Genomic DNA, 13,862 nt, shown 5'->3' with positions numbered 1-13,862 from the left:
GAACATTACTGTTATTGACGAGAGATATCTTACTCCTCAAGGGTTTGGACATAAAAAGATGCAAATTAGTGCTATAGAGATGCTGATACAACAAAATGTTGATTCCTACATTCTGGATATATCAAGCAGAGTCTAATTTTGATTTGTAAAAATTCCAGAAATTCAGAATGGTTGAAAAAAATGTATCATTTTATTTGTACACTTAAAAAAAGAGTTGTACATAGAAACTTATAATACAGTTCTGTAAAACTGAGAGAACTGTCAGGGAAAAGGGAGGATGATACTTTTTTTGATTGATCATTAAGGAAGTTAGAGAAATAAAACAAAACAGTAAAATGTTTAAAAAATTAAAGAACATTTTCCAAGTATAAATTTTATAAATACAAAACAAATTCACAAATTACTTTGAATGCTAAATAAATATCTAGTTAATAAACTCAGACTTAATACCTCCGGCCAGCACTGGTACAGTACTTCAAGAATATAAAATTGGATTCATTCATGTGTAGTGTTGAAAGAATGTGCTCATTAAACAATTCTCAAGAATGGGTATACATTTTTCTAAACTGTGCGATAGCAAAAGACTCATCTGTGTAGATAAATCTCCCTTAATACCACAACTTCTAAGAAATAATTAATGACAAAATAAATCATAGATGAAAAAATATTTCCCAAGATATCTGGACACATGAATGATCTCAAAATGTACAAAAACTTCTGTAAACCAGTACTGTATCCAATACATCTATCAAACTTATTAGACACTGAACACAACTGTAGCAAAGGAAATCTTTCCTACATTCTCCTGAGTGCTTAATATTAAAATTGAGATTATAGTGCAGACCACACCTTGATGTGGTCAATCAGTTGTTATTGCTTTATACATATATGTCTGCTTTAGAGCATGATTTAATGTTCTACTTTCATGTACAATTTGTTTTTCCCCAAATACCTCCTTTAGAAGGACAAAATTAGATTCGTGACTTTTTTGTAGCTGGTGGTGTACTAAGTTGGTCCACATTACTGTGTGTGACATGGAGTCCAAGCTTTTGAGCCTGAATATGAAAAAATGCTTGAAGCCTACTTCCAGCTTTTGCTTCACTTGTGTTGCGAGGGTTGTACTCAAAGCAGTTTGAAAACATTAACTCGATATCATCAATAAACTCAGCTAGAGAGGAAAAAAAAACCCACAAGATTAGAACAAAAGTACATAAATTGCAAATACAATTTTTGTTTTTATTATGCTTAAAAAATTCATTAAGAAAATGGAAAACTACTTTTTTCTTTAAAAAGAGAAGATTATAAATCAATGGTAGAAGGAACCTGGGGCTTAAAATTGTTTAAATAAAACTCTTATTGAAACCGTTATTATATAATTAACATATATTATGAAATTAAAGACCCTCTTTTAATAAGATCAGATTATATACATTTTATATAATCTGATCTTATTAAATTTTTATATAATCCGATCTTATTAAAAATATATATTATATATATTTTTTAAGTCATTCAACCCTAGCGCATCTTTTATCTCTATATGCACCGTTAGGGATCTAGGGGCTGGGGTTATAGCTCAGTGGTAAGAGCGCTTGCCTAGCACGTGTGAGGCACTGGGTTTGATCCTCAGTACCACATAAAAGTAAATAACAAAAGGTTGGGAAAAAAAAACACACAAGTGTCTAAAGTAAAAAAAAGAATCTTAGGATCTCTTGGGAGGTCATCTATACAACTGCATAAGCACACATAATTTAAAACAAAACAAGAACAGCTTAACTCTTAAAAATAATTATCAAAGGAAAACAAATTACTTACATGCTAATTTATATTCACATTTATTTACTTTTTCACGAATTATATTTAAGGCAATTGGCTTTTTAATGATGTCATAGTAGTCTGGGACCTGTAAAATAATTCCAGTATTATTACTCCATAGAAAAATATATTGAAAATAGTGGTTAAATACATAAAGGTTTTGCACTTAAAAAGCAACTTACTATTAATCTCTGAATACTATTATTCCATTAAAATAATGTAATATGTTTTCAGTCATTATAATGATGTAGAAGCCTGTTAACAATTTATTATGAAAAGAAAAGAATTAATGGTTTTGCTCATGGCTCTCTCCCTCTGCATATATAGATACATATGTCTATAAAAATGTCTTTAATGAGCATTACTGAATTTGTAATAAGGAATAAAACACACATGACAAATCCTAATTCAGGACAAAAACTACCTAGGAAAAAATAAGTCAAATGAAGATTTAATTTTTATTAGATGTTATTCAAGTGATTAATCCTTAACCTTTTTGCTCTAGAAATCTCAATTTAGAATTCTGATGTCACTTTCATTCAGATACCTTCACTACACAATGACAAGTGAGACCCTTTATAAACATAATCTCTGAGCCTCTGATCCATTCAAATTATACACCATTACCCATAATCTCATTTCTGTGCTCTTAACCTATAGCCTCCTTTTCCCAAAATGTCCATAATTCATTTCCCACTGTTGAAGTTTTCTTTCTTAAATGATCAGTCCTAGTACTTTTTTCCATAAAAACTTTAATTCCTGCTATTCTCTCCCTCTGAAACGCTCAAATCAATATTCTTCTCTCTTCTAGTTCTTTAATACCATTATAATTTCTATAACAGTATTATGACACTGTTCTATCTGCTACATAGCACAAAACATTCTAATATATATATAATTATCTCATCACAGATATCTAAGAGCACCCATCTTTTCCATCAGTGTCTCTCAAAATGTGATCTCTGGGTCAGTACAGTATCTTCCAGGACTTATCAGAAATGCAAATGGTTGGGAATTGACCTATACCTAGTAATTACTTCAAAAACTCTGGGGGTTGGGACTCACTCTACTAGAGTTACATCTGGTTTAAAAAAAACCCTTTTTGAAAAATTTTGAGACAGGGTCACGCTAAATTGCTGAGGATGGCCTTGAATTTGTGATCCTCCTGCCTGGACCTCCTGAGTGGCTGGGATTACAGGCTTACACCACCAACCTGGATGGCATCTGTTTTTTATCAAGCCCTCCAAATGATTTTGATGTATGCTGAAATTTGAGAACTGTGGTTATGCATAAGATAAATACCATTATATTAACTTTATATATATTCATTACACAGAATAAAAACTTTATTTCAACACACTGCCATCATTTAATATAAACAAGTCATGGGATCAGAAAAGAATGAGGAGACTATGGAGTCTATTCCATTTTTTCAATATAGGAATCAACCTTCCAAGTGTTTAGTTTAGTTTGTTAGTTTTATTATTACTGGGGATTATACCCAGTGATCCTCTGCCAATGAGTACATTCCCAGTCTTTTATTTTGAGAAAGGGTCTCACTAAACTGCTGAGGTAGACCTCATATTTGCAATCCTCTTGCCTCAGCTTCCTGAATAGTTAGGATTACAGGTGTGTGTCCCCATACCTGGTCATTTTTTTTTTTTTTTTAAGAAAAAAGTAGACAGTGAATACCAGGTGTTTTGACAACTTCAAGATGCCATGAGGACTAAATCAAATAATATACATGAATACATTTTATAAAGACTAGTTTATTACCTGAATTTTAGAAACAAGTTTCAAAAAAGGCCAGCTGTCATCATGCCGTACCAATTCCACAACAAGCTGTTCAAAAGCAGACAATTCATGAACTCCTCCCTGTCGGCCAGAACTCCTTCGCTTCAGTAGCATAGGAGATGACTCTGAGTAAATAATCAAAACATCTTAGGGGTTATCAAAGCAAAATATTGACCAAACAAGTTAAACTAAACCTAAAAGTACAAACCAAATTCAAATAAAAAATAGACACTCTATACACATTGAGATATTTCAAAATTAAATATTCATGAAAATAGAAAAATGCAAAAAAAATATAAAGTTTATGGGCTATTTTTACTCCATTTACCCCATTTAAAAATATTTTCAACTACAATAAAATGAAACTAAGCAATTCTCTTAGTTTCCTAAGGCATATCATACCCTTAAGTAAATCCTTCAGGTCCGGAAACTAAAGCTTTGTAAATAAGCTCATAGAACGAGAAAGCAATTCTCAAAACAAGTAAAAGATTATTCTTAAAGTTAGTATATGCAGAGTTTCTTAAAGGAAAACATTTTTTTCATAGATCCAAGAAATGTATAATGAAATCTAAGGTGTACACATCAGTAGAAAAGGGTAGTATAGTTTATTTATGAATTCAAGAATTTAAATTCTTTCCATATAATATTAATAATTCCCCCATTATTTATTTGTTTTTAGAACCAGGTTAGTAATTTTCACAAATTAATACAACAAATTTTTTTCTTCTGTGGAGTTTTCTGAACAAAAATATTCAAGTGTTGCCAGCTATGGTGGGGTAAGATTGTAATCCCAGCAACTCCAGAGGCTAAGGCAGGAGGATCACAAGTTCAAGTCTAGCCTCAGTAAGTAAGTGAGACCCTGTCTGAAAAAAATAAAAAAGGGCTGGAACGTGGCTCAGTGGTAAAGGGCCTCTTGGTTCAATTCCCAGTACCAAAAAAATTACACATATATTACACATAATTATATAATTTATATATATATGTCTGTGTGTGTTTGCCTTTTTTTTCCAAGTGTTATCATTGCTTCAAATACCTTGGAGTTCAGAATTGGTAAGAGTACAGAAAAAGTCAAATTAGATTTTCTTGGTGCAAAACTGCCTAATATTTCCTCTAAAATACTTCATAATCTATTGAGTGCATGAGCAGATCACATGCCATTCTTTTTTTGGTACTGAGGATTGAACCCAGGGGTGCTTAACTACTGAGCCCCATCCCTAGGCCTTTTTAATATTTTATACAGAGATAAGATCTCGCTGAGTTCAGTACCCAGCAACAACAAAAGCAACAACCACAACAACAAAAGAATAAACAGATTATTATATGGATAAATATTACTATTTAAACAAAAATCATAATTAAAAAGATAGCTGGTGACTACTCCCTAAAATATTACTGCCTTTAACCCTGTTCCACTTCAAATCCAGATGGGAAACTTATCAAATAATCTAATATAGCTTATGCAGGTGATGAGTTTTGTGTTTGGAGGGAGGTGAAAATGGGAAAGGATTAAGTGTATCATAATGTGTTACACTGAGCAAGACTGTTCAAACACTGGCCACTCCACTAACAACTGAATACTATTTACATATTTATTACCATACACTACTCTAACTATTAGAAAAATTAGTAATATAGTTTACCTTTATTCTCCAAATAGCTGTCCCTCAATGAATTATATGTTTTAGGTTAGACTGATCCCTTATAAGTTTTATAAATCTTAGTATTTCAACATTTGATGTTTCCAAATTAATTCAATTCCTAGGTAAGAAAGAATATAAATTAGACTTCATACCTGTAGATTGTCTTTTCCTGCCTCTTTTCTTGGATTCACTCGCTTGGGTAGAAATTCTTGAGGCAACATTTAAAGATCTTGACTGTTCACTTGACTTTGTGCTGATAACTCTGAAGTTAGGGAAGTTGGGACTATTATTAGGTGTACTATTAGCACTTTTCCTCCCTCTGCGTTTTCTACGAGGACTAAGTAGTTCCACAAATACATCTGCTTGCAGTGAGCCATGGCTATGGCGAGTTGAACGACTGGCAATTCTTAATGATTTTGTTTCCGTTGGAGGAGCAGATTTTATTTTTCTTAGGCTTCTACCAGTACTTTTAGAAGAAAGGGTTGTTTTGGGTGTACTCTGCTGACTCCTTGAAGGGTATCTTCCAGGATCTTGTCGTTGTCCACGACTTGAGAAAGAAGAGCTAAGTCTCCCTCTTGTTTTAATTGGCAATCTAACTTGTGGTCTTCCTCGTTTGGGTGGGCTATAAATAGTTAGGAAACACAATTACTGTACAGAACAATAATGAACATATTATTACTTAACTCTATTCAGCCAATGAGTTCTACATAAATTCTTTCTCTGTACAATTGAGACTTATCCTGTACTCAGTTCTTTTTTTTTTTTTTTTTTTTTTTTTAAAGAGAGAGAGGACAGAGAGAGAGAGAGAGAATCTTAATATTTATTTTTCAGTTCTCGGCAGACACAACATCTTTGTATGTGGTGCTGAGGATCGAACCCGGGCCGCACGCACGCCAGGCGAGCATGCTACCACTTGAGCCACATCCCCAGCCCCTGTACTCAGTTCTTTAAAATTGCTGCCTACAAGTTTTCATGGATATCTAAACTGTGCTTCCATGATTTCTTTGAAATACAAAAAGAGAACACTTAATATTTTCTTGGTGACTCTAGTACATCATAATGAAAATCAGGTCCGAAATTATGATAAAATTTAACCATATCCTCAGGAGAACCAACATATAGACATATTCATTGATGAACAAATCTTTTTATTTATTTTTTACTTTTTGGTAATAGGGATTGAACTGAAGGGTGCTTAACCACTGAGCTACATCTCTAGCCCTTTTTTTTTGGGTGTGTGTGTATAAAATTATTTTATTTATTTATTATTATTTTTTTATGTGGTGCAAGCACTCTGCCACTAAGCTACAACTCTGGCCCCTCTTTTTGTATATTTTATTTAGAGACAGAGTCTTGCTGAGTTGCTTAGGGTCTTGCTAAATCGTTGAGGCTGGCTTTGAATTTGCAATCCTCCTGCTCAGCCTCTTGAGCTGCTGGGATTACAGGCATGTGCCACTGAGCCTGGCTAACGATCTAATCTTACTCCTTTTGCTATGTATGAGTCTTACTTTTGATTACCATTGGTACAGGTGTTCTTTAGCCATTGGCTGAAACTGAAAAACTGTTGTTCCTTAATACCAAACCAAGAATCTCTTTGCCACTTTTTGATTTCGACTGTAAAATACAAAAATAGATTTGATATTTTAAGTGCCTTTAATTAAAAGGATGAAATAGGTTGGGGGCATGACTCAATGAGAGAACTGAACCTAGAATGTTTACAAGAATTTTTCAAATCTTGGCCAGTACAATGGTGTACACCTGTAATCCCAGAATCTCAGGAGGCTGAGGCAGGAGGATTCCAAGTTCAAAGCCAGCCTCAGCAAAAGCAAGACACTAAGAAACTCAGTGAAGACCCTGTGTCTAAATAAAATACAAAATAGGGCTGGGGATATGGTTTAGTGGTCAAGTGCCCCTGAGTTTAATCCCTGGGACCAAAAAAAAAAAAAAAAAAAAAACCCAATTTTTCAAATTCTTTACCATCTTTATCCTTAATACAATATTGCCACCACAAGCTATAGTATAGATGGTTTCTGTTAACTGGTACTCTTAAAAATCAACATTTGTGTAACACAGCTGGGGTGGCTCTATTTTTACTTATCCTCCTTTGATTGTGGTCCTTTTGTACTTTTTTTCCCCTTAGTATATATTTTGGTTGTAAATGGACCTTTACTTTATTTATTTATATGTTGGCTGAGAATCGAACCCAGGGCCTCATGTGCTAGGCAAGTGCTCTATCACTTGCCCACCCTCTCCCCTCCGGCTTTTGTACTTTTGATACTGTGAAGCCCATGCTTCACACTCATTTTCCTGATTCCATAAGAATGAGGTTCAAATGTTTAAAAAGGCGGAGGGGGTGGGTGATAGTGAGAACAAAGAGCATACATAATATGACGTCCACTGGTGTGGATCTGGCTAGGCCTGCTGACAGAAAACTACTAATAGATATACCGCATTGGGAATATTTTGGATGCTTATAATATATAAAAAGCAAGGATAGTTTATATAATAGTCAAGAGTTTAAATGAGAGACTGAAAGTCTCTCATTTAATTGTATATTAGGACATACCTGAGTTCTTCCTCTTCTTGACAGTCATCTTCATCTTGTTCTATCTCATATTCTTCTTCCTCACTTTGACCCTCTTCATCATCATTAACTTCATCATTCTCACCTTCCATAGTCTCTTCCATTTCTTCATCACTTTCCAAGGATGGTCTTTGTCTAGAGGAGAGTCTTCTAGACCGTTGCTTTGGTCGACATTCTGGACAGAACCAATCTCCTTCAGGTACAGTCTAAACGAATCACATAAATGATCATTAATCAACTATTGCTCAAAATCTCAGGGTCTGAATTCTAATCCGAGAAGATAAAAATACCTTGAGTTTTGGTCGAACACAGTAGGTATGATGACCTCGATCACAACCATCACAAAGAACCATGTTTTCAGCATCACCCTTCTTTCGGCATATCTTGCAACGAGCATTTAGTATAGATTTAGACCATATCACGCTACGATCCAAGGTGGATAAGTGAAGAAAGACTTGAGAAAGACTAGCAGAGGAAAGGAGTGATTCTCTCCAACGGTCCAGGACTGTTTTATAAGAACGCCCACTGTCACTGGCATCTTAAATGAAAGAGGAAAGTGATTAAAGTTTCTAGGCAAACCTAGACATCTTCTAGAACTTTTTTCATGGCAATTTAAACTTTACATTTCTTCTAATACTTAACAAAAAGACCATGCTTGATATTAAAAACAACATCATTTTAAAGAAAATATCTGCTGAAGCATATGCCTGTAATCTGAGCAACTGGGGAGGTTGAGGCAGGAGGATTGCAAGTTCATGGCCAGCCTCAGCAACTTAGCAAGACTCTTTCTCAAAAATATTAAAAGGACTAAGGAGATAGCTCAGTGGTAAAGTGAAGCTGGGTTTAACTGCCGGTACTAAAAAGAAAAAAGGAAAAAAGAAAAAAAAAAAAAGGAAAAATTTGCTGAGCCACATTTTGTTTATGACATAAAGAATTACTTCTGTCCATAAATCAAATGCTTGGAGATTTCAGTAGTTAAATGCAGAAAAATCTCAGGCAATGTGTTCTCAATCTAGTCTTTGTATTAAATCTTGATCTAATTTAGAACACTGGCTAAATATGATCACAAGTAAGTTACTAATTCATCTGAATCATTTATGTTATTTCCTTAATTTCAGATAAAAAGAATTCTCTCCAACTTAAATATCAAGCATATATGATGTTTCTTTTGGGTTGGTGATAATGTTGTGAAAACAGATAGTAGTGTTGATGATATAATGGTGAATATATACTAAAACCATTGCATTATATATTTTAAAAGGGCGAATTTTATCAATAACACTCTTATTAAATCTGTCAACTTTATTATATATAAATACCAACTATATTGTCTTCAGTCTCTAAGAATATATTATTTTTTAAAAAATAATTTTCTTCTTAGTTGTATATGGACATAATACCTTTATTTTATTTGTTTTTATTTTTAATGTGTTGCCAGGGATCAAACCCAGTGCCTCATGCATGCTAGGTAAGCACTCTATCACTGAGCCACAATCCTGGCCGAGAACACATTATTTTAAAACAGGTAAATATAAACAATGCTAATATTTCCAAAATAATAATTTTCAGCACCAATATTATACAGAAATATTTGAAACCTTCTGTCATTAATATCACCATTCTTTTGTCTTCTGGGCTAAAACAAATTTAAGAGTAATTTAGTAGTATAAAATGATAGACTACTGATATTCTATTATGTAATTTCCATCTCTATCTTTAATACTTCTACTACCTTAATTTTCCTAAAATATTATTCTCAATTATAAAGGCCAACTATATCATGTCAAAATTCTGCAAATTATATAAAGTTATATACCAGACTACATACACAGTCTGGTTCTGAAATGCCACAGGTTGTACTATTATCCTCAAATAAAGCCCTTGGGCAGAAGCAAAATGCTTAAAAGAATGCAGGCTCTGGAGTCAGTCTACTCTGAAGTGAGCACTGGTTTTCTCATGTGTGGTAAGTTACTCAACCCTCTAATAGTTAAAATATGTGGATAGTATTTACCTCAGAGGGTTATTGGACACATCAAATGAGATAACACATAAGACATGTAAAGTACCTGCCAGAGTAAATATTACTATTACTAACATTACTCCTGCATTATCCAGTTCTCCCTATGTGCAGCACTTTTAACAAGTTTATTCTATTGTCTTATCTTCAAAGAATTTTCAGTATAGCGGGGAAGGTGAAGAGATACGCAATGAGTTAAAACTGTAAGGCAACAGACCTGCCAACACTAGTGGACCCAACTCCCATTTGATTATTGGGTAGAGAAAGAACATGAAACCTAGGGCCCATCCAAGGCAGTAGATCTCTCTCTAGAAAGCTAGAACCCTAGAAGGCTACCCGTTCCTCTTTCAAGACTCAGGTCATAAGAGTGCCACACAGAAAGAAAAGGGTAGCTAGGAGAAATAAATCTAATCTGAGAATTTGTAACTATAAAGAAACCGTTTAATAGGCTTAACATCTGACAAAAAAAAAAAAAGCCACAATTAATTGTCTAATTGTAGTTATAAAGTGGCCAGGTGAATGTCAGAAACAAGTATACAGACTTCTGTAAATTCTCTCCGAAAAAATTTCCACAGATCAAATTCTGAGGAATGAGAGTTAACAGTCAAAACTCACAAGGGGGCTAGGGATGTAGCTCAGTGGTAGAGTGCTTGCCTACCATGTATGAGCCTCTGTGTTCAATTCTCAGTACCATAAAATAAATAAATAAATAAAACAATTTATCAAAAAACTACTTTCAAAACAAATGAAAAAACTCCACAAAGGATGCTGGTAAGGTGGTGCATGCCTGCAAATCCAGCCACTTGGGAGGCTGATTCAAGAGGATTGAATGTTCAAAGCCAGCCTGTGCAACTTAATGAGACCCTATCTCAAAACAAAAAGGGCTGAGGATGCAGGTCAGTGGTGAATGCTTGGCCTAGTATGTGCAAGCCCTTGGGTTTGCTCTTTAATATGGTAATAGAAAACAATCAGATAGAACTTCTTTTTTTAGTAATTGAGATTAATAATTCAATGGAAGTAGGAAAAACTGAATGGACAAGTAAAATGGCTCTTCAAAGCTAAAATATTAATCAAGTGGGAATTAAGTACAAATGCATGTAATCCACATAATATTTTTCTCTGTCTTCCTATGTCCTTTTGTTTTACGGGTGTGTGTGTCTTATGGTGGATTAAACCCAGGACCTTACCCAAGCTATACGACTGTTCTAACACTAAGCTACATCAATAGCCCCTAGGTATACCTTTTATAGACAGGATATAAACCAGTTGAATTTTGTATTTAACCTAGTCTCTACCTTTAATTTTTAGCCTGTCTTTACCATTAGAGAGTATAATTCATTTAAATGCATGATATATTTCTGCCTTCTCATTTTGTGCTTTCTACAAAGCACAAAATTAACTTTTATTCTAAAATTTCATGAAAAGCTCTGGCCAAAGTGGGACTTCCAAGGAAGGAAGCAGCAAGAATTGCTAGTTCAGAGATCATGAAGAAGTCTTTCTGGATAAATCAGAATTTTTTTATACCTTTATTTTATTTATTTATATTTACGTGGTGCTAAGGATCAAATTCAGTGCCTCACACACACCAGGCAAGCACTCTACCACTGAGCTGTAGCCCCAGCTCAAAGAATGGACAACTTATTAAAAAAAAACTTTTGCAATCTTGGAAGTCAGTGGTGACAAAACACTGAAGTGTCTTTTTTTTTTTTTTTTGGTGGTACTAGGAATTACTACATAAGCATTCCTACCATGCAGTTACATCCACAGTCCAACCTATTGAGTTTTGATCAAACTCAGAAAATTAAACCAGTTGTAGCTCAAGTCCCAATTCTTATCCCTCTGACTCCAACACATGTTTATTATAATCCATGGTAGATAAGCACATTTTCCTATTTTTACATAGTACTTAAAGATTACACTAGGAGATTTCATAGTATTCAACAGCCTCTGCATAGAAATGTTATCATTCCATAAAGTTTTCTTTAAGGTACAAAACAACTCTTGCCATATGTCTCTCTATGCCAGTAAAAGAAAAAAAAAAGCGGCGAATAAAAACTTCATGTGAAATAAACAAAAGTTCCACAGTTTTCCATTCTCTTGGCTAATTGCTAAGTATATCAAGATTCATCTTGTACAAGCTAATTTAAGAGTTTAGATTAGCCTAGGTGTGAAATTAGAGAGAAAAATATTTGGAAGATACTGTTTTTAATGTAAGACTACCCCTCAGCTCATTCCCTTCCAAAAAAAAATCAAATTCAAGATTTTCCTTCAAAAGCTAAATATTCATATTAATAATCAGCAACGTAGAAAGTAAAATCATAATTCTCTAAAAAGACAAAAACATAAATTTCTTTAAAAAAATTTACCATCCGTCACACTAGATTTTCTATCTCCCTTTTGATCTTTATTAATTTCTGTTACCTAGTTTCAAATTAATAAAGTTATTGAGGATTTTTTTCCCATAGCTTAAGGGTTTAACCATAAGCATGACTTTATAAATGATGAAATTACCAGCCTAAATAAACAATTAGTTATACCTTACCTAAAACAATTAACTGAAACATGATTAGCTTGCCCCAATTATAAAAAGTTTATTAATATCAATGTGATTAATCGCTAGAATAGATGAGATACATTAGGGAAGGAAGAACATAAGCAGAATTTTTGTTTTTTACTTGCTACCTTAAGAAGACAAAATAATCTCTGAAGCTTAATAAGGAAAATTCCTACCATGATTAATTTGCTCTGCCAAAATATTATCAGGAGAATTTCAATATGTATTCTCTCAAACATTTATAAAGTAGAACCTTCTATTCTCTCCCCAGATTAAGGATATTCTTGATTACTTTATTTCAAATATGTCCCATTCAAAACAGACCTTTCAAAGGCCTTGTGTAAAGAGCTAGAGACAATCAGTTATTCTATTAACCTTCTATGGAGCAGCACAGAAGGCAACACCATATTATAAATAATCAATATGACTTTGACCAACACCACCAAATTAAGGTAAGCTCAACTCTTCCCATGTCACTTTTTTTTTTTTAAAGATCCCAAATTAAAATGGTTTCTTTTTTATCTCTCAGGATGAAACGAAAGTTTAAAACTACTCAGCATAACCTATCTTGGAATACTGTGGCTCTCATATAACATACAAGGTACAAGTTGCAACAATTCCCATTATCAAATTTTTTCTTTGTCCAAATATTTACTAAGATGTACACAGGAAAATATAGACACAATAAACAACTATTTTGGTATTTTCCTTTGAACTTAATAGTATTTTTTGGCACTGTAAGTACTGGGGATTGAACCTAGGGTATTCTACCACTGGGATACATCCCCAGCTCTTTTTAAATATTATTTACAGGTTCCAAGTTGCTCAGGCTGAGCTCCAACTTGTGATCCTCTGTCTCAGCCTACTGAGTTGCTCAGATTATAGTCATGTACCACCAGCCCTAATTTATAAACAATTTTGATGGCAATTTCAAAAGGGGGAAAACCATCTAAATTGTGCCGCATCCCTGACCCTACTAGAATCACAGGTTAATCTGTAGTAGTATAATTTTACATTTATGAGAGCTCCATGATTTATAAATAATCATAATTTATTTATTTATTTATTTTTTCGAGACAGCATCTCTAAGTTACTGAGGCTGGCCTTGAATTTGCAATCCTCCTGCCTTTGGTCTTCAAAGTCACTGGGATTATAGGCATGTGTCACCATGCCCAGCTTAACTGTAATTTTAATTGAGGTAACTATATATTCACATATGGTATAAAAAATAAAACAGGGATTCTCTGTATACATAATTGGATTTAGACCAAGAAAATACTAAGAAATAGTAAAGCCTAGGAAAGAAGAATGATATAGCAAATACAAACTCTAATACCTTTATGAGCGGTGATCATATTTTATCTCTCACAACTGCTATTTTCAATGTGATAACTGAGTTATTTAAGCTCATAAATGGTAGAATTAATTTACAAAACATATAAATAGGTTTACTGGCCA

The 13,862-nt window shown here is 33.6% G+C and overlaps 1 protein-coding gene across 3 annotated transcripts in view; it reads right to left on the bottom strand.

Annotated features, from left to right (window-relative positions):
• Positions 1-470: 470 nt before the first annotated feature.
• Positions 471-13,862, bottom strand: part of BAZ1A (bromodomain adjacent to zinc finger domain 1A) — a 114,659-nt gene continuing 101,267 nt past the window's right edge. For all 3 annotated transcript variants that reach the window (XM_081290582.1, XM_081290581.1, XM_081290580.1), the window contains 6 exons: positions 8,124-8,371; positions 7,816-8,039; positions 5,402-5,871; positions 3,592-3,734; positions 1,816-1,903; positions 471-1,168 (listed from right to left, as the gene is read on the bottom strand). In XM_081290582.1, the coding sequence (XP_081146708.1) occupies positions 972-1,168; positions 1,816-1,903; positions 3,592-3,734; positions 5,402-5,871; positions 7,816-8,039; positions 8,124-8,371 (1,370 nt within the window). In that variant the 3' untranslated portion in view covers positions 471-971. The remainder of the gene's footprint in view (positions 1,169-1,815; positions 1,904-3,591; positions 3,735-5,401; positions 5,872-7,815; positions 8,040-8,123; positions 8,372-13,862) is intronic.

The sequence above is a fragment of the Spermophilus citellus genome (assembly GCF_964194105.1).
Source record: "Spermophilus citellus genome assembly, chromosome: 4".
Classification (NCBI taxonomy): domain Eukaryota; kingdom Metazoa; phylum Chordata; class Mammalia; order Rodentia; family Sciuridae; genus Spermophilus; species Spermophilus citellus.
The sequence above is the reverse complement of the archived record's forward strand: the minus strand, read 5'-3'. Positions and strand labels throughout refer to the sequence as shown.